The following is a 21091-nucleotide window of genomic DNA, read 5'->3' on the forward strand; positions in this document are numbered from 1 at the left end:
TATTATCACACCCATTTACCTTTTAATAATAAATCATGAGCAAAAATGAAATAAATAAAATGGTTATTACAACCGTTACCATTTTCCACCCTTTGCCTTGGTGCCTTTGTTATGTAAACTACTCTGTCATGGCTGCCACAAGTGTTAAGTGATAACGTATTTAGGGAAAAGAATTATGAACCTTTCTATTAATGAGGGATGTAACCAAAGGCTATTTTGTTTTCCAGCAGTAATGCTGTGGCAGCCCACCTGCTGCAGAAAACTGAAATTCACTGAAATCCAAAAACCTTGCGAGGCCTAAAAATCCCTATCATTTATATTTAAGCCAACGTTCTAGACAACAGGGGTTAGGATTTAATATGATTTCATCAAATCTAAATCCACCAGTGAATCGCCCCGTCACGTCTAAATTGTTTCAAATCCCTTTTGAATCAGCGAACTCATAAATATCAAAAGTCATACGTAACTTGATATTAAAGTTCATATAAAAGAGCAAATGCTCAACGATCTTTATTCAGATACTCAGTTAAGTCTGGTACCCATACTTTTCCTTAATGAGGGGTACGGTGGTGCAGTGTTTAGCACTGTCGCCTCGCAGCAAGAAGAAGCCGGGTTCTCCCTGTGTCCCTGTGGGCTCTGTCCGGGTACTCTTCCTTCCTCCAAACGTCCAAAGACGCGCTTAGGTGCAAATATGAGCATGAATGGTTGTCTTATTGTATGTCATCCCTGTGATAGACTGGCGACCTGTCCAGGGTGCAACCCGCCCTTCGCCCAGTGACAGCTGGGATAGGCTGTCCGCTTTGCATCTTTCATCTACAGCTGATTACACTGTTTCTACTGTCATATCTATGACACCAACCACTACGCCTCTTCTAACGTGTGTTTCGCTCCCCATCATATCCATCATTCAGGCACTAGTCTCTTCTCTTGATACTGCCCCTCATCTGCATGTGCACTGTTTGAAGTCTGCTATCTCCCCTTCTTCTGTCTCTGCCCTGTCAGATCTGTCACTCAAACCCTCGTCTCCTCCCCAGCCTCTGTTCCTCATCTGTCATGTCTGTTATGTGGTGTCTATTCTCCACACCACGTTCTACAAACAAACGATTTCTGCTATCATGTCATCTCTCCGGGATCTGTTCTCTCCTTCAGGCATTTCTACCTTCTGTCCATCGCCTGCTATATCCGTCACTTCCGTTGCTCTAACCCCATTCTCCCCTCTAGGTCTATATCCAACCCGGCCTCTATTATGTCCGTTACACCAAACAACCCCCCCCTCCCACCCTTCAGGGGCTATCGTCCGCCTTTGAGCTGTCATACCTGTTACTTTTGCCTCCTTTCCCCTCTGCCTTTCTTTCTGCTGTGTGGTGCTCAGCCTCTCAAATGGATATGCAATTGTGAGTCAGAGCGGGCGCTGTGCTGAATATTAAATCCAAAGCCCAGACAGACGTTTCTTACTTGACAGAATCTGTTTATCTCGGAGTCACCGCCGTCTCCAGTGCTGCGGGCTGCATTTGCTCAGCTCACCTCGTCCCTCGCAGCCGTTTGATTGTGCTGACAACAGCTGCGTGATGATGGGAGAGTGGCAATTACATTTTGCGATGTGTTATTCCCACCCGTACGCCCCAAAGCTTATACGTACCCTTGCAAATCACAGCTTTGCCCAAAAATAGCCTCCCTTTTAGCAGTTTCTCCTCTTGTTTCGTATCTGGTAGTTAATGTGGATGACACTGGGGATGGCATTTTAGTTAGAGACACTCTGGACAAAGGCTGGTGATCTCACTGTGATTTCCTGTGTTTTTCCACCTGAGTGTTACTCGAGTTTTTTTGTCAGTGGTCATTATGACATTTTAGCATCAGCCCCTATAACTATTGCAGCAAACTGTATAGAAATTCCCGAGCAACTGGGGCAGGGCGTGTGACGCAAGAACAAACCCAGGCTAATAAATGATTTCCCTTTCTCTTTTCCCTTTCTGTTGGAAGCATTACTGGTGAATGTAATCATTCAAAATCTTTTTTTTTTTTAAACTAAATTACAGTTTAAAGTTCAGCAGAAGCTAATAGGCTTTAGAAGATGGAGCCAGTAAAATAAGACGGTTTCAACAAAAATTACCAACTGGCATCTAGAAATTCTGTCAGAGGTCATTTTCTTTTTAAAAGATTATACTTAAGATACCAGCTAACTTCAAATGCAGGACCTCCTACATTGGGGTAATTCTAGGAAGTCTGTAAATAACAGCTTTATAGTGACCAACAACTCTTTCAATGTATGTATCAGCATGTGAGCTCTGGTTTAAGAGAGACATGAAAGCCACTTTTCCTTTTAACTCATTTATGGTCCAACCCAATGATTTAAAAATAATCTGCCACAGATGCACAACATTTAATTCCAAATACATACACTATCATTTTGAGCTGTTTGGCAAGATGTTGAACCCCTGCCGGTGTGCTTACTGTAAGTCCCCCTGGATGAGAGCGTCTGCTGTAAAAATAAATCTGTTATTGTGTCACCAGCACATTTACACTATTTAGGGCAGCAACACAGAAATGAACAGAAAAGAAAAAGGTGCAGGTACATACTCCTGATCTCATATCAAATTAAGAATAGTCGCTTTGGTGAACGAAAAGTTTGGCACAGTTTGTTAGCAACTAGCCAATGATAGTAAACCCTTGTGTCCACTGCAGAGTATAGCTTTTAAATGCAGCTTTTTGTTATCTCTCCCACCTGTCAGGCTGGCTGTTTGTGCCGCGGTCATTGGGAATGTGAGGGACTGAAAGGATGCTTTGATAGGCTGCCTGTGTCTTGTTGTTCTTCATTGGTATTCTGCACACAGGAAGTGTTGGGTGCAGAGGTTCCTCCAGCCTCCTTCGGCTTTTTCTCTTCCAGGTCTCATCCCCAGCCTGATAGGGCAGCGATTTGTGATGCCACTTAATCCGCAATTAGCATTTTGCATTCTCTTTTTTAATATAAAGACTGTTTCTTCTTTTTGTGTTTTTTTTTTTAATTGGTCCGACCCTTGCTTCCAACCACTGGGTTTCAAAACAGTTGGTGAAGTACACAGGAGTAGCAGAGCACCACCTTTTGGCGGACGCCCTGTATTGCAGTTTGAGCCGGTGCTGTGGGATGCGGCTGTGATAGGCAGATTTCCTGCAGTGCCGCTCGAGTGTGTGGGTGTACTGATGCAGTTTCATAAAAAAAAAAAAATACATGGGGAGGTATTTGAATGTAGAATTCATAGGCTGTCACAAAAGGAACTATTGTGGTTTCGCACTCACCCAAACACATCAGACAGCTGGAATAAAACAGCTCTTCAGCTCTCTCACACACATTAAGGGTAACTTGTTGAGAGTCTGTCACACCACTGGGCTCCAAGCAAGCAGAGCCGAGAAATCAATGTCCATCTTCTTGCTCTTTATATCTTTGAATCAGTGCTTTTTGACAGCAGGAGACACAGCAGTCAGAAGCTTTTATTTGTAGCATTAAAGAAGTGCTCTGGAAACTAAAAGGCTGGAGTTACTGTATTCTCATTGCTGCGATCAGAGCTCGCTAAGGGAGGAGGCCCTGACCTTTCCTTCTGTTTTGTTTTGATGAACTTGGTAACCCTTTCATTTAAGAACCATGTAATTACTTTTAGAGCTGCAGAAACCAAAAAGCATTTCTATTTATCCGTCTTGCTCTTTATATGTCTGCATCATAGTGCACTATGAACTAAAATCGAACATGAGCCGACTGTGGAATCAAAGGTGACACCACAGAATTAACACCATAAAAACTAATTGTGAAACAAGTAGTTAACCTGGCTGCATCTTATTCAGTCAAACCCTAGAGCATTAATGTCAAACTCACTTATCCTGCATGCATACGCCCTGCTCTGCTAATGTTAACAGGTTTTAACTCATAAACACGACTTCAATCCTAATCAATCTGTACTACTTGAGCGGTGAAGCTGGCAGGGCTTGAATTGACAGTGTGTGGACTGGACAAAGAGACCATACTGCCAGGTTTCCAATTCAGGATCAGGCTTCGATCAATTGTGAAATATCTTTTAAAGGACTGATTGCACCAACTTTCATCTCAATCTAGAAATAAGATCACAAACTGCAGTTTAACAGCAAGAAAAAGATTCAACACGCCCCACGTCTTTCAAACACCATTCTACTGCTTTTAAGAAAAACGTCCTTTAATAAATGTATGATCGCCAAACCCTTTCCAAGATTATCCTAATCACATAAACAGTATTATTATGTTACACATTATAGAACTGTTTTTTCAATTATAGGTTAATTGAAAAAACAAATTTGTAAGAACTTGCTTATCCGTTCTAACATAGGCTGCAAATGTTAGCGTAGCTGGTTCACTAAATACGGCAGTAACCTAGTAGTAGTACCAAGCCAAAGAGGGCGTCATCAGCTATTTTCTACTGTAGAAATGTTTAGCCGTGCATAGCATGCTAAGTGGTTCATTTCGAAAGTATCGAACAGCATGCTGATGTTTATTTTTTCTAATGAGGACTCAGCCAGCTTTCGTTGTCACTTCTTTTGGGGCCCGTGCACCTCAGTACAACAGTGTTATCAGCTTCAGTACCCAAGGGTGTGCTTGGGTCCACTAAGCACGTTGCTGATGGCAGCACAGGGACCTTTCATTATCTCCACGTCTCATAACTTTACACAGAGCTAATATCAGTAGGAGGTGCTGCCATATGGAGGTAATTTCAGCTTATGAGTTGCAACAACAGCAATGTCTCAGCGGGACAGACAGATGATGGACTCGCTTTCATTACAACATGGATTGCAACCATGCTGCATGACATTTTGAATCAAATATGATATTCTTAGTCTCAACGCGAAAGTGATGTGACTGCAGGGAAATGTACTCAGAGGGATGTTGGTATTTTATTTCTCTGAAACCAGAAAGGTTAGCACTAAGATCATGTGCTGTGTGAATGTTGTGTTTACTGACATGGCATCTGCTTTTGTGTTTGTGTGTGTGTGTGTGTGTGTGTGTCTTCCTGCAGGCATACCGTTTCCTTGCTATCAATAAGAAGCTGGGGTTGAGTGGGCGTCCAGAGAGGCCAGTGGGCTGCATCGGGACCTGCAAGGTTCAGTATACGAATCCGCGCACACATACACACGCACGTGCATAGTGGTGCACACATATACTGTATTTGCACTGCATGTTGCCCTGCTGTTCTAGTCATGGGTGACCACCAGCACACCACCCACATATCGATCTGCATACATTAACCAGAGCTTCAAGAAGTTGACTATAGCCCAAACTCAACATGGAGACAGAGTTTTTTTTCTTATTCAAACATACAACATGCATCAGTGAAAGCTGAACACAGAGGGGTGTGTGATTTATTATGTCGATGTGGACATGTATGTTTGGGTTAGAAATTTAATTGTGATGGTTCATGTTGCAACGTGTGTCTTTATCAGTTAGTTTAAAGTTATTTTAGTTAGTGATGCTGGCATTCACTGTGCCCAGTCCTACTAACATCACAGGGCTGATTGAGGTTCAGGTTAACAACTGTGTTTAATGGTTAATGATGGATAAGGTTAGAGTAAAGGGGTTAGCGATTGCATTATGTCAGTGAGTTACTTCTCAACTAGGTGTGTATGCATGTGTGTGTGTGTGTGTGTGCTAATTCTTCTTGCTTATGTTGTTTGCAGTTTATCCCAAATGAAGGTCATAGCGCGACCAAATAAGTCGAGCTGTAGCAGCTTTCTCAAACAAAGACATTGCCAAACAAATGAATCATGGCTCACAACGCATTACTAAGACAATATTATAATGGAACATTTATGGAGAAGATGGCAGACTGCCAGAGGACATTATCATCATCAGTGTGCCTGCACGCTTGTGTGTGTGTGTGTGTGTGTGTGTGTGCACCTGTGACAATCTGAGTGTGTAAAAAGGACTTTTTTGTTGTTGTTGTTGTTGTTGTTGTTGTTTTTTCAAACCAGTTTTGTGTATGCACTGTATATATATATGTGTTATCAGGAGTGGTTGTGTAGCCCTTGTGTGGTTCCTCTATCTTAGGATTGATGGCTTGTTTTATACGCTGGCCAGAAGAATGTAAACTTGGCTCTCTTGTGTGCCATCTGTCTTCTGATGCTATACTATGTTTGTGCGTGTGTGTGTGTGTGTGTGTGTGTGTGTGTGTGTGTGTCTCCCTCCAGATTTATCGTATCCTGGGCAAGACGGTGGTGTGCTACCCAATAGTGTTTGATCTAAGTGACTTTTACTTGTCCCAGGATGTTATGCTGCTGATTGATGACATTAAGGTAAGTTGGGGTCATATGTCCAGAGAGAGGATCTGTTTGTCTGGTCTAAAAAGTTCACTGTGACATTTGTGAAAAAGACTGCCTCGGGCTGCATTCTCTTTTTGCCATCATACAGATAGATTTTGGATTCGGCTGTTTTTTTTTTTTTTCTTTTCCTTAACAAAAATCTACTTTTACTTTTCACTGATCGATTTACCAAATCGTTAAAGATTGAGTTTGCAAACAAACTAAATAAAACAGCAGCTCAGTCAGATCTAATTTGAAATACAGTACATTGTAGCCTTAATAATACAAATGATGGTGATAAATTGTGTGGCATTTAGGGAAAGACTCTAATTTGCTTTCTTGACGAGCGTTCAATGAGACGGGAAGATGAGATTCATATCTGCATACTGAATGTGAAGCTTAAACCAGGAGCAGTTAGCTTAGCTTAGCATCAGCAGAATGCAAAAAATGCTGTCCAAAAGCATCAGCATAATATATCTGTAAACAAAATCTAATTGTCAAATCGATTATGCACAGATACAAGAGTGATATTTATCTTTTGATGTAGCACTTGGCAAACGAATAAGCACATTTTTCAGAATGAATATTTCTATTTGGCAAAGAGAAGCATTGCATATCCAGAGCAGCAGTGTTTTGTTTGGAAAAAAGGAAATAAAATCCCCTAAAATATGTTTTGTAAATTCACCTTGATCGGAAACTTTGATCAGTTTTGTAGTTGAGGAGTTTGAACTGGTGGCACTGAGCTAGTTTCTGCTCAGAAACAGGGAAGACTGAAACGCACGTTCACCCCAGTCTGAAATGTGTCTCTGTTTGTCTGTGTGTGTGTGTGTGTGTGTGTGTGTGTGTGTGTGTGTGTGTGTGTGTGTGTGTGTGTGTGTGTGTGTGTGTGTGTGTGTGTGTGTGTGTGCGCAGAATGCCCTGCAGTTCATCAAACAGTGCTGGAAGATGCAGGGACGTCCTCTCTTTCTGGTTCTCATCCGTGAGGACAACATCAAGTAATGCTCCACTCCATAATAGCTCTTTTATCTATTTTTTTCTGTCTTCCTGTCTTTTAATAGCCTTCTAACAGCATTCTTCATTCGCCTCCATCTCTCCATACATCACACTCTACCTCTGTTTTTCTGTCAACAAGATGTCTTGACAATAACGATACAATTTATTCCTGTTTTTTAATCTAATATTTCTCTTTCTCTCTTCCCTCTGTGTACTATTTATAGCAGAAAGGTGCTACTCTATTTACTTGCTGCACCACTGTAGCCTGGCTGCTGGGCTGATGACAGCAGTATTGGCCTTTATCCAGGGAGCCATATGTTAAATGTGCCACAAATGTATCTGTCTCACCAGGGGAAGTCGCTTCAACCCTGTCTTGGACATGCTGGCGTCTTTCAAGAAAGGCAACATTGGAGGGGTCAAAGTTCACGTTGACAGACTTCAGGTTTGTGGATCCAACTTAGGGACTTAGCTTATGTCATTAGACTGTCACGGCCTTTGATGGGACTACTGAAATAAATATAATTTACAACACAATAACAAAACAGTGCTTTTGTATGTGAGACACGCGTCATTCTATGTGATTTCACATGGTCACACTTGGGGCTTCATCTCTTTCTTTGGGAACACACAAAGTCTTCCTAGCACTTAACCTAAAGTGCCTCCTTTTAAATAGCAATGTTGCCCGTCTGGGTTTTAACCTTGGTCTGTCTGATTCAATTTGGAAGGCAAACTTTTTTTGTTTGCCTGGGAAAGGTAGAGCTGGTTTGAGACTGGACCAAACTACTGGGGAGAAAGTTTTTGTTGTTTATAAAAAAAAATGCACTGGATTGACTTATGAACTTGATTGACTTGACAATAAACAAGAAGTGAATCACTAATATGTATCTTTTAACCTACTGAAACCTATTATGGCGACTCTGGAGGATTCTGAATCAAACACATACATTTAGATTGCTGAGTGATACTATATTTGTGGCACGAGTGAGGCACTAACAAAGTCAAAGTATAAGCACTTACTGCACTACAATTAGATGTCACTTCAAATTCAAAATCAAAGCACAAGTACCACACTAAAAAAGAGATTTCTCTTGATATCATTCTTTCTCAAGTATTAATTCTGCAGAAATCTAAAATGTTCAAGCCTTTTTAGGTTTGGAAGAGAAACTTCAAAACCCTTATTTACTTACTTAGGTTACTCGTTAGTGGAGTAAAAATGTAAAAAAAAAATACTAGAAATGTAGGGTAAAGTACAAGTTCTTCAAAGTTATACTAAAGGGGCAGTAGTTGATTTTCTTTCTGCCTCTGCCAGTAACAGTACCCTCTTTATTATAATAGTCATTTTAAGTCATTCTAGCTTTGCACACATTTCTTTATTTAGCTGGCTGCTCATTAATTTACAATTAATCAGAAACTCTTTACTGCAGATGAAATAAAACAGAACAGAATCTGCTTGGTGTGTTTGCACATACAAGGATTTCGACTGTGTCTCTAAGCATATTTGGACTGGATTGATTTTAGTTGCATCAATCGTCACGATGTCAAAGAACAGGAAAATAAGGCCAAGGCACAACTAGATTTATTTTCACATTGGTAACTTTAACCAAGTGCTTTGTCAAACTTATGACAGGCTTTCTAACTCGAACTTCTCTTTCAGACTTTGTGGTATTCAGAAGAGACTTTCTCATATCATCCTTTTATTTTTTTAACTTTAAAGTTCCTCCTTCCCTTCACCTATTTGCTATTCACTTCACAGCTCACTCCTCCACCTTTGAAACACTTCCACTCTTCATCAACTCATTGTTATGGGGGAACAGGATTGTTCCTCTCCTGCGCCTCATATTTTTGTTTTGGAGCTGGCATCACTTGGAATGGCTAATATCACATTTAGACCACAGGAGCAAGCCGTATTAAACTGCACTCTTCAGTCCTACGCAGCTATGCTTTCAAAAATGCTCCAACTGTTATCGTCACATTACCGTTACTGCAGCTATACACATTTGTAAAAATCTGAATCACTGAATTGAGTTCACACGTTACTGCTCCATGTGTTATTTGTTCTGAGCTGCATTATTCAAATAGCTGTTTAGTCTACTGAGTCACCCGACAAACTTCCCTTCGGAGATTTATACGCCCCTGTTTCCTCCTCTCCTGTATTTTTATGCTCCTGTTTGTGCCATACAGTTTTGTACATTCCCATGGATTCTCCTGTATATTGCAGCCTACGTTTATAGAATAATGGTGGTGTTATTTTCCTCATCAACCTTTTAGACCCTGATATCTGGAGCAGTAGTGGAGCAGTTGGACTTCCTGCGTGTCAACGAGGCAGAGTAAGAGCTTCCTCTAGTCTTTGTGTTTGATTTGTCAGCGGTCAGTGCCCTCGCCCCTGGCATAACCGTTTTGGTGCAGTATAGCTGGCATGGAGATTTGATTTGAAATGTTTTCAGTGTCAATAAATCAATATAGTGTAAAGTAACAATAAGTCAATGTCAATAATTCATCTTAGCTTTTGAAATGTTTCCAGTAAGAAAAACTGACAGCACACATAACATCTGTCTGTATATATGTGCGGATGTATGTGTGTGTAGGATCCCAGAGTTTAAGAGCTTCGAGGAGCTGGAGCTGCCAAAGCACTCCAAGGTGAAGAGACAGACGAGTACGCCCAACGCCTCAGACCTGGAGCAGCAGCCGGAGATCAGTGTGGAGGAGTGGCTGCACAAGTCCACCCCGGAGATCATTCAGAAGTTCCATGTGAGTTGACCGGCTTTAAGGGAATAAAATGCAGTCAGTGTCATGAATGTGTAAATAACTATCAAGAGTAAAAGTTAATCAGTATCAGAATCATTTTAAAGCTAACGATTCTCTAAATGCTATAATAAATAATCATCTTACAACAGGCTCCACACCACATTTACCTGCTATTAAATGTTCTTTTGAACAAAATAAAAACATCTTTGTGAAATAAATGCAAGGAAGTGCTTGAAGCTCTGCCAACATACAATGACTAGTGTCAGTCACAGCAGAGCTCCAGCATTCTGTAACCATTATGTTAAACTGCTTGGTAATGTTATTCTAATCAAATGCTAATAAATGTATTGTACCCAGATAGGTAGGCAGTGGGAGTTGGCACTGACAAGGACTGCAGCCTAAGAAGTTCTACATTTTAAACAGCGGTGGAAAAAAGTCACGCATTCAGCAGTTCTGTCAGAAGAACATTCAAATGCTATTTGCATGAAACATTTCTTCATCGTTTAAACCTGACAGTCAAACACATTCATGTTAGTCTGAACATATTAGACTGTATATAATCAACACAGCCCCAGGTTGCTTTTCACTGGTGATAAACTGCTCACAAAACCACTTCCACCTAGTCCAGCAGCCTTCTCCTCGGAGAATCGTGAAAAAGGGCCTCATTATTTGTGTGAAAGATAAGAAAACTCTATGCACTCATTGTTCCCTCCTGTTGACAAACTGACATGCTCCATTCTTGTCAAGCCTCATTTGTCGACCTGGCTTCGGTTTCATTTTAACATCTTATAACCACAGCGTATTCAGGCTTTTGGTTTTGGCTGCCATCAGCTCAAGCCTGTTTACAGCTATTAAAAACTCTGTGATCTCTGTACCCTGAATATTTTAAGCTTTCAACCACATTTAAACTATCCAGTAGCTGCACTGCTGATGTGATGGTACTGTGAGGAAAAGTCTGAAAAGCCACATCGAGATCTCACTGGTGATTTACTCTGGATGTCTCGCACTCTTAAAGGCACTCTGCATCTTTTGTCACTTAAGTCAATTTTTATTCATTCTCACAGGACTCCGACTGCTTGGCCAGTCAGGCTCAGCTTGCAGGCATCCTTCTTAGGAGAGAAGGGCCAGACTTCCTAGCTAAAGATGGTAAGCACATACTCACAAAAATGAGTCTGTGAGCAACTCAAATGAGTAGTCACCAAGTGTGTTAAAAGTGATCGGGCATGTTCTCATTAAATGTCACCAGTTTGCAGCTTTACTAATGAACTGTCCACTATCAATGAATTCTTGGAAACCCCATTTTTGTTGCACTGAATCAGTTTTAATCGATTGTAGGTAATGATTTTGATTTGGCAGTTCTAATCTACAGAGAATGGGATGTTGTGATGTTTCCTAACATCTGAACAATGTGTTTGTGATTCCAGAGAACCTGATGGATGAACTGGAGAGAATCTACAGAAGAGCTGGCAGCAGAAAACTTTGGTCTGATATTCTCACAAAAACTAATAACAGACTTACAGCTCATACAGTTACTTGATTTGTTGAGCTTTCACTGTCATGGAAAGAAGAGTGTGTGTGTGTGTGTGTGTGTGTGTGTGTGTGTGTGTGTGTGTGTGTGTGTGTGTGTGTGTGTCTGTCACATAATTTAGTGTGGATTATAATGTGTTTGAACTAGCATTGGCAAAATATATTTTTTTGGTTGTGGTTGAAGCGATCCCATATTGTCTCCATATGTGTCGCGGTGTCCTCATAAGACTTTCATTTGGTCATTTGAATAATTTGTATTTCATTAACTATTTAATCTGGCTGAACTGCAGGCTGGCAGTGCGCCATGCTGCTGCCATTACCAAGAAGTTCGCCAGCTCTATAGCTCCTCACATCACCACTATTCTGGTGCATGGGAAACAGGTAATATTGAGGCAGAGACGACCCAAAGACGCTGCATGTTTACTCCCAGTTAGCTGTTAGCTAGCTAGCTCGAGAGCTGTGTGGGGTTCAGCCAATCCGACATAATTGAACAGAAGACTTTTGTTTTGTTTTGTCTTGTTTTGTTTTGTTTTGTTTTGTTTTGTTTTGTTTTGTTTTGTTTGTTTGTTTGTTTTGTTTTGTTTTGTTTCTGTAGCCTAAATTTCCAGGAATGGCTAAGTGATAAAAATAATTAGGATTGAGAATTATTATTATTATTATTATTATTATTATTATTATTATTATTATTATTATTATTATTATTATTATTATTATGTACAATTTTAAATACAAATTTTATATACATTAATGTAATTCATCCAAATATTTCTATTTATATAGTATTCAGCACTATTCTGGCTAATTTCTTTCTTTTTTTAGTGAATATTCTCATATTTTGCCATTAAGTGTCAGAAGTGTTAAAAAGTTCAATTTAAGTCCTCATAGTGATTTAGTGATAGTCACTATAGTGATAGTTCCCTAGCACTCGCTTATCGCTAAATTGTTGAACTCAGCAACTGCTGGAATAGTTTGGTACTTGCATTCAAAGATGGCTACCTCTCACACAGTCATGAGTTTGTGGTCAGTGTTCGCTTTCTCTCCCCATTACTCATCACAGAGGCTGGACCGTGGTGTCTGCTGTTTGGTTGCTCACCAGCATCGCCCCCTGCTCCAGGGCTGGCTGTATACTGCAAATGTAATAGAATTTGGCTGTTGGATATGACGCCTTTACACACACTGTTACTCCTCGTCGGTTTCATCAAGGGCATCCGTGTTAGACGGAAAGGCTTGGTAGTTACTGCGGGCGCAGACACCTCTATCACATTTAGCACATCAAGAAGTGGACATAAAGTAGGATTACAACTCTGTGGAAGGAAATTGGACTTAGAGTGTGAAAGACGTTTGGGTTATGGTTGCTTCTTAACACTGTAACCTTCTCCTTTTTACATCTCACACTTCTCTATTGCTGATATAATAACACTGGCTGGAGCTCATCATCATCATGATAATGATGTTTTTGGTGAATCCCCCAAACTGTGCTGACTTTATTTCTGTACACACAGCAGCCCAAGTTCATTAAAGACCTAGATTAGATTAGATATCTATTTGGAACATCTCAAAACAAGCAGGTTGAGCTGCAAACACTGTTCAGTAAAATAAATGTGGCAAGTCAGTGTCCACCACTCCCATCAAAACAATATATTTAACGTTTCCTCGATGATCACAAAGTGGGTAAAGTTCAGTTTCGTTTGTAGTATGCCGCTGGTCTGATCCTCAAAGAAAGATGGTTGTACCAACTCACTCCTCATCTGACTGTTTCTTGCCCCCATCAGTGATCAGTGATCTTTTTTTTTTTTTTGCCTCGATGATTACGACAGGTCGACTGACACAACAACTTTTATTATATGCTGCTTTACTAATTAATAGGCTTTTAGCATGGAGAAATATGATTATGCTCCAGATGTAAAAAATAATAATAAAAGCCTTGAGGCTGGTGTCCAAGGTGCTGGAAAATAGCATCAATATTGAGTTCAATTTCCTTTCTCATTTACCTAACATGGGCTAGGAAGTGAAGCCTGAAATAGGTTTCCCAACAAAGCATCAGTGGATTGACACCACATCATGCCCTCTAAAAATTAAGGCTTTGTTGGCTTTTTATTCATTTAGCTTTTGTATTTCCACAGGTTTAATCACTGAATAACTCCACAATCAGACACACGTGCACGTTAAAAGTGTTGTTCTCAGCATATAATAAGAGCAGGTTGTGTTTCGGCTGATTATGTTCATGACCCTATTAATGAAATGATTTCATTCCCACTGCTTCTGTAACTCCATGTGTGTGTCTGTAGCACCCGGGCTGTGGGCGTCCATTTAGGGATAACCACGGTTTGGTGAGCTGCTTTTCCCTCATAGGATTCCTGCAGACAAGAGGAGGCAGTTTGAAGACTGCAGTGTCTCCTGGAAACAATGAACCCAGAAATTAGTGAACATTAAAATATTTTTTATTAGGGCTTCATAGAACTAAATGAAATGTGTTGATTTGGACTTTAACTAAAACATTTTTTTATCATCTTAATGAACCTTTTAGTAACATTTGATCACCATCATGTTATATTCCAGTTCTATTGGGGCTACTCTACACATACAGTATTTGTACACTGTATTATACATAATCTAATGAGGCTGGAGTAGAGTGCAGGGATTGGCTTCTCAGCCTTGTATTGATAATGATTGACGTTAGTTATCGGTCATGATTCCAAGACTGTTCTTGTGTCTTTTTGCCCACTAGGTCTGTTGTCCGTCTTGCTGCAAGCCTCTTAACTAAGCTAGTGGACAGCCTTGCCCCCAGTATTACTAGTGTTTTAGTACATGGCAAGCAGGTAAGTAGACATGCAGCAGGGTCTAAGTAGTGATTATTATGCATGTTTGGATAATGATTTTAATGTTCACTGATTAGAAACAAAAATGAAAATTGGAAATATGTGAATCTAAGCTCCTCATGCTGTCATCCTATGGGAAGGACTTAGACTAGCTGCATGCTCATGTTCCTCATCACACCTCACCTCCACTGTGTGTGTGTGTGTGTATCTGAGCTGTAGTTGTAGCGAGGCTGCCAGTGTGACCTGCGTAGAATCCTAATATGCACAGTGCCCACGTGTCTAGACAACACTCAATGCACAAATTGATATACTGTGACCCGGGCATTTGTCCGATGCCACTCCCTCGCGCCGGATGAGTTTCAGCGCATCGTTTCCTGTCAAGTGTTATTCAGAGATTAGCCTCCTCTCTGGAGTGTCAGTTATCTCGCCTCATTTTTACCCTTCTGGACAGTTTTAGGCATTTCATTATGCTGAAGTAGCTCAAGGTGTGAATCTGCATATAGATTGCGGACCGGAGGGAATGCTGCTTTCAACATGACGGAAAAAGCTGATTTAAAATATGAGACCGCCGTGTTCCCCTGCTTACAATAACAGCTCGGTTGGAGCAAATAAGAGGCATCACGCTATTTAAGTCAATTCTGACTCGAGTTTTAATTGTATTTCTCGTCAGTGTTGAAATCCAACAATGCATTCCTCTCAAATTCAGAGTTGGTCTTTTAGAAACTCTCCAAGCTCCAGGCTGCCCTTTGTTCAGTTAAAATCAGTTTAGATGTTAAGATGAATGATACATCGTCTTCAAAGTGCTGGATTTCATCAGCTGAAGGCAAGGATAAAAGTGTGTCCTCTCATCAGGAAGATTGCTGAGGTATAATTTCCATGAGATGGGCTTTTAGAGAGAACAAAATACAAAAGAGTAATCTTGTCATTTTTGTTCCTATTCACTTTTATGTGACTCTGGGAGAGGAGGCCAATTTTAAAGTGATGGAACAAAGATACTTGTAGGAATTGGACCTCGGAGGAAGTGCTGTGTGCACATTCAAGTCTATCTTTGTACACGTGACTGTGCACCTGCACTGGCACACGCAAACAGGCACACAGAAGTTGAAATACGTCAAGCAGTTCAGCAATTAATCCGCACTGCAGAGAACTAAATACTCTAACCGTACTTAGGTATGGTGCATCTTCTGTCTCTGTCCGTCTGTGCACTTGCTAATACCTGTGACTCCCAGGTGACCCTCGGCCTATTCGGGCATGAAGAGGAGGTGATCTCCAATCCACTGTCTCCGGGGGTGATCCAGGGCATCATCTACAGCAAGTGCTCTCTTCACGGTGGGGAGCGGGAGGCTGTTCTTCAGCAGGAGCTGGTCATCCACATCGGATGGATTATCTCCAACAACCCAGAACTGTTCAGCGGCATGCTCAAGATCAGAGTCGGGTAGGTCACAGTCAGGTTCAGAAAGGGCTGCAGCGGTGCCTAACAACTCTGGCACACTTCGCCAAGCGAGGTGGGCTCGTGCAGTTTGTGCTTTTGGCTGTGATTCTCCTTCCTCGGTGTTAACGCTGCTCAACAGAACAGGAAGAAATCAATACATGCAGTATGGGCATCGGCCCGGGCTGAAGTTTTATTTGCTTCTGTTAGTCTGTCACAGCATACGGTGATGCTTGAGTTCAGTGTTTTTAATAGCGAGTTTGTTACCGTTGACTTCCAGATGGATTGTCCAGGCCATGAAACATGAGCTGAAGATCAGGGCAGGAGACATGCCACCCCAAGACATCTACCAGATCTCCCCCAGCGACATCAAGCAGCTCCTCCTGGACGTCCTGCAGCCACAGCACACTGGCAGGTATTCAAACACACAGTCGCTCTCGCAAGAATATTATCCATGCCTTCCCATCCCCTTCATCTCCCAAATCTCCCTTTTGGAGACACCATCTCTTTATCTTTTTTAGCGTTAATTATTTTATCTCCTGCGCTGTCTTGTCTGCGTCTATATCTTTTTATCTGCTGCTGCCGCCACAACCCAATTTCCCCGTGGGAATTATTAAAGTTTTATCTTATCTCATCTAATCACACACACAGTGACTCATAGAGGGTGTCTTCTTGCACAACAGCTTTCAACATTATATTTCCTGTCTCTGAGACTCGGTTCAGCAGTTTGGCCTTATTTCGCCTCAGGTCCTGGCTGAATAGGCGTCAGATCGATGGCTCTCTGAACAGGACGCCTCTGGGCTTTTATGATCGTGTGTGGCAGATTCTGGAGAGGACCCCCAACGGTATTATGGTGGCTGGGACTCATCTCCCACAGGTACCCGCCTCCCTCAGCTACTATTGCTGGATAAATACTCTGATGGTTGAAGGTGACTCTGTGTACCATGTTCTGCTGTGCAAACAGCGACATAATAGAAGCTGTGCCACACGTGAATGTAGATTGATTTTATTTGTATCAGTACAAACTAGTTAATCAGTTTAAAGGTGTCCACACTGTCTCCATTGTTCTCTTTGTGTGTGAGCAATGACGTTTGTCTGCAAAAATCTGTTTTTCACTGGAGGCATTTTCCATTTAGCTGATGCAATGTGAGGGTCCAGCTCATTGTCACACTCTCATGGCTCACCAGGCCTGTGTCTGAAATCACCGCTTCCTATTTAATGTTGAACCATAACAAACTTGAGGAGAGTGAAAATGACAAAATGCGCTGTATATTGGTGCTGTTTCAGATCAGATGTTCAAACTAAATCTCACAGAAACAAATGCCACTTGAGCAAACGCAATATGCACATTTTAAATAGCTGTATTTTTATAAGCAAAAATGTGTCAAATAGTACCAAATAGGCCTGTGTGAAGAAAGTAATGACTACATCAAAATAAAAACTACCAAACTGCAATGATCAGTCTGGACAGGTTTAATAAGCTATTTCTAAGGATCTACAAAAAGAGCAGGCCAGGAACAGGATCTTCTAAAATAAGAGTAAGTAAACTATTGAATGGTTTAAAAGTAATAAAGTTTTGCAGTGTCCCAGTCAGTGTCTGGACTTGAACTAGCTCTTAAGATATGGAGGTAATTACTTTACCACATTGGTGATTTATTTTACTTTATGTTTGCTCAGATGGCCTCTGTTTTCTTACACACATGTGAATACGTGAGACACTTGTGTATCAGATTTGCTCTGTATTCCCGTTCACTGTTACATCTATTGGAATAATAGAATGTGTAGAACGAACTAATAGAGTGTAAATCCTTCAGGTAAACAAAGACAGATGATGTGAGCAGGCTTCTTTTGAGGACTGTAGCCTCAGATCACTGCAGCTCACATGTGTGTTGACCACATTTTCTTTTTCCTCTCATCGTCTTTCTGTAGCAACCCACGCTGTCTGACATGACCATGTATGAGATGAACTTCTCCCTGCTGGTGGAGGACACGCTGAAGAACATCGTCCTGCCTGAGTACAGACAAATCATAGTAGAGGTACACAGGGCCAACACAAGCAAATGCACAGAAGGATCGGAGAATGTTGTTAACCGTCTTTTAGGCACTGCAGCTTGTCCACAATCAAGCAAAATGTGACTCCAGTTTTTATGTTTATGTATTTTTTTTGTTTGCCTAGTTGCTAATGGTGGTGTCAATAGTACTGGAGAGAAACCCTGAGCTGGAGTTTAGCGATAAGGTGGATCTGGGCGCTCTGGTGAAAGAAGCCTTCAATGATTTCCAGAGGGATCGCAGCCGCTTTGACGGAATGGAGAAGCAGGTAGGGCGTCTTCACCAGGCCTCCTTCAAGCATGACCCGAGTGTCTGCTACAAAATGATCTAATCATCTTTCCTAATTGATGTGCTACCAAACTTAACTGAACTGAGCTTCCAGCCATACACTGTTAATTTAACTGAGGGGTGAGTTTAATTAAATGGCACTTAAATGTGTCGTACTGCTATTTTTCAGTTGAGTAGAGCCTTATTAGATTTTAGAGAGTTAATTCGTCTGGGATGTTTTTCTTGTAGTATTAGAATCTCAGACAGTGCCATTAATATTACAGTCACTCATTGCTTTTTAGCATTTTCTACAATTCATAAAGACACATGATGTTTATTAGATATATACGTGACTGTGGTTGTGTTTGTCCCAGGATGACATGGAAGCGTTCTACAACACACCTCCAGTGGGAAAGAGGGGCACCTCCAGCTACTTGACCAAAGCTGTTATGATCCAGTTGCTGCAAGGGGATGTCAAGCCCTGCAAGGACGACCCATGCTCTGTCAGTTAGATTTACAGCGCTTTGACCTCTAATCCCAGCCTGCTTAAAGTGTAGTCGCAGAAAGGACTCCTCACTATCCGCCACATGCATTCAGAAGATAACCTCAACCTCTCCAGTCCTCCGCCGGCCGCTCTCTGGTCACTTCTGCAAGTGACATTTTCTGTTGTCCAGCAAGTGCAAATTGACCTTAGGATTAAAAAACATCCAGCAGTCGAGGAAAATATTACTCATTGGGAAATAGTGATATTATCTCTAATTTATTTTAGCTCTACACATCATTATTCTGTCATGCTCCTATTGCACTGCATTTTTAAATTAACCTTAACTTTTAATAGCATTACCTAGATTATCACGTCAACATGCCACATGGCTGTGAAGTGTAAGAGTTATTGTTTAAGAGGTGGCTCACTTAAATAACTACTGTTATTTTACTCTCCCCAATGAAAATTATATGAACTATATATAAATAATCCAATGAAATCGAAGGGAATATCTTGTAGGTAATTGTAGTTTTAGGTTAGCTTAGCCCAGCTTAGATACTCATATTGAATTGACATAGGAAATAGCAAACCTAACCTGGACAGACGTAAAAAGGTATGCTGTGGTAAGCCAGCTGGCTGTTTCCTGTTTAACAAACAGACCAAGGAGTTCTATCAATCTTCAACCCATTCAGTCCAAGACATTTTAATTGCTTTTCAGTGTCATGCACAGTATCCAGTATTTCAGTTATTGCTAAACGAACCAGGTTCAATGTGGACATTAAACCTCACCAGCAATAATTCCTGCGTAGTAATGTTAATGTGCATGAGTGAAAGCAGAAGGCAGTTTGCAGTGTCAGCCTTTGACACACACAACTTAGCCTTTGACTATTCTACTCCTACAGCAAACTGTCTGTTGTGGGTCTTTGGTATCAGGGTGTTTGAGATTCATTGCAAATAACATTTGGTATTTATTAGACCAGAGTTATGCAGTTCACTGTTGGGCTTCAAAATTCATTGATGTGATGGGTGATTGTTGCACTGTGTTGAGTTTCTCTTAGAGGAACATGGTGTCCTCTAACCTATATGCACGCACTGTCTGCTGTTTGACAATATGTACTGTTTACCACATGCTTCATGACAGATTGTTACAGGCTACAAAATAGTGTTTTGCACAACATGGTTCTGCATGAGAATGATTACTTTTCATCTGAAGTCCCGGGACTGAAGACCCTGCTCAGAAATGTTGCTTTGTTGAGCGTGGGCAGCAGAAACGATGCTGTCAACCTCAGATAGGAATGATGTAAGCCTCACTCTGACTTATTTCAAAGGGTTCCTCCCTGAATATCATCACTGTGATGAATCCGTCCAACCTTGTCACTATATGCATTCGTGCACGTGTGTGTGTGTGTGTGTGTGTGTGTGTGTGTGTGTGTTCGTGTGTGAGAATAGTTTAAAAGAAGTATTTTTAACTCAGATCTGTGTTTGAAACAATAAAGTTACCGTAGAACCCACACAGCTTTTCCTCTGTGTCACTTCACTGTCAGCTTTAGAAAGTGCAAACGTGGAAGTGAAGTGTAGTTAATGTGCTATTTTCTCCCAAACGTCTTCCTCCTTTTAATACGATTTGAAAGTCATATGAATATAAAAATACAGATGTATGATTACTTAACATAAAGTAAAAATCTCTTGCTTCTTGGCCAAAGTTGCAGCAGAAATGAAGTGTGACTGCTGCAGCCCTGAGGGGTGTGTTTGCATACTATTGGATCAGTACCAGTTACACCCACTTATATTGCCTCATCCCCTTATCAATCTGCATCTCGCCACTGAGGCTGAGAGTGCCTTCTGCAACACTGACTAACTGACTGGCAGAGGGAGGTGGAGAGGTGGGTGAGAGCCAGAGGAGAAGATAAATGAGCTCTGCCTCACACTCAATATATTCAAATCAACTTGCACGCTGCTGAGAGGAGATTCTGCCTGTCTAGTTGAATAAATAGCTTCCTCACGAAGATGAATCCTAAAGAAATGTGTTTTGTTATTTTCAGTATTAAGTAAGAGCTCCTCAAAAGTCACTTTATCCAGTATCTGTTTTTAAGTTTACTTCTAGATATCCATTATTTTACAGTAAAGGGAATTCCAACTATTTTGAGCATAAGTCAGTTGTTAGTAACTCAAGTGTCTGTGTTTACAGGGTTTTTTAAATTCTGTTCCTCTGAAAAAAGCAAAGAAAATGACGCCTGCTGATAAAAAATAAGTTATTAGTTCCATGATGAGATGTTTGGCCTCCAGCCCTCTGTTGCTTTTATTATTTCTTCTTCTTCTTCCTCTTCTTCCTGACTGAAGCACATATGCAGTAAATATTCATAAGTCCCATTTTTCTAATGTGCAACCTGGATAAGAGTTTGTACCAGAACAGTCCACTAGGATGCAGCATAGTTCAACAAATCGAATCCATGTTGTTGTTTTTTTTTTTACTACTAAATGAGGTTT

The 21091-nt window shown here is 41.0% G+C and overlaps 1 protein-coding gene across 2 annotated transcripts in view; it reads left to right on the forward strand.

Moving 5' to 3' along the window:
- The window catches only part of phkb (phosphorylase kinase, beta), an 80500-nt gene extending 60385 nt beyond the window's left edge, over positions 1-20115 (forward strand). Inside the window, exons 18-32 of one of the 2 annotated variants that reach the window (XM_026377868.1) lie at positions 5013-5096; positions 6181-6285; positions 7204-7286; positions 7636-7726; positions 9553-9611; positions 9870-10032; positions 11094-11175; positions 11454-11511; positions 14285-14375; positions 15605-15810; positions 16085-16219; positions 16552-16681; positions 17734-17841; positions 17981-18121; positions 18495-18632. In XM_026377868.1, coding sequence (XP_026233653.1) covers positions 5013-5096; positions 6181-6285; positions 7204-7286; positions 7636-7726; positions 9553-9611; positions 9870-10032; positions 11094-11175; positions 11454-11511; positions 14285-14375; positions 15605-15810; positions 16085-16219; positions 16552-16681; positions 17734-17841; positions 17981-18121; positions 18495-18632 — 1674 coding nt within the window. Of the gene's footprint in view, positions 1-5012; positions 5097-6180; positions 6286-7203; positions 7287-7635; positions 7727-9552; positions 9612-9869; positions 10033-11093; positions 11176-11453; positions 11512-14284; positions 14376-15604; positions 15811-16084; positions 16220-16551; positions 16682-17733; positions 17842-17980; positions 18122-18494 lie in introns of both variants that reach the window. The other variant, XM_026377867.1, reaches the window with a different exon arrangement.
- The last annotated feature ends 976 nt before the right edge of the window (positions 20116-21091 follow it).

Source organism: Anabas testudineus, chromosome 3, assembly GCF_900324465.2.
Source record: "Anabas testudineus chromosome 3, fAnaTes1.2, whole genome shotgun sequence".
NCBI lineage: Eukaryota > Metazoa > Chordata > Actinopteri > Anabantiformes > Anabantidae > Anabas > Anabas testudineus.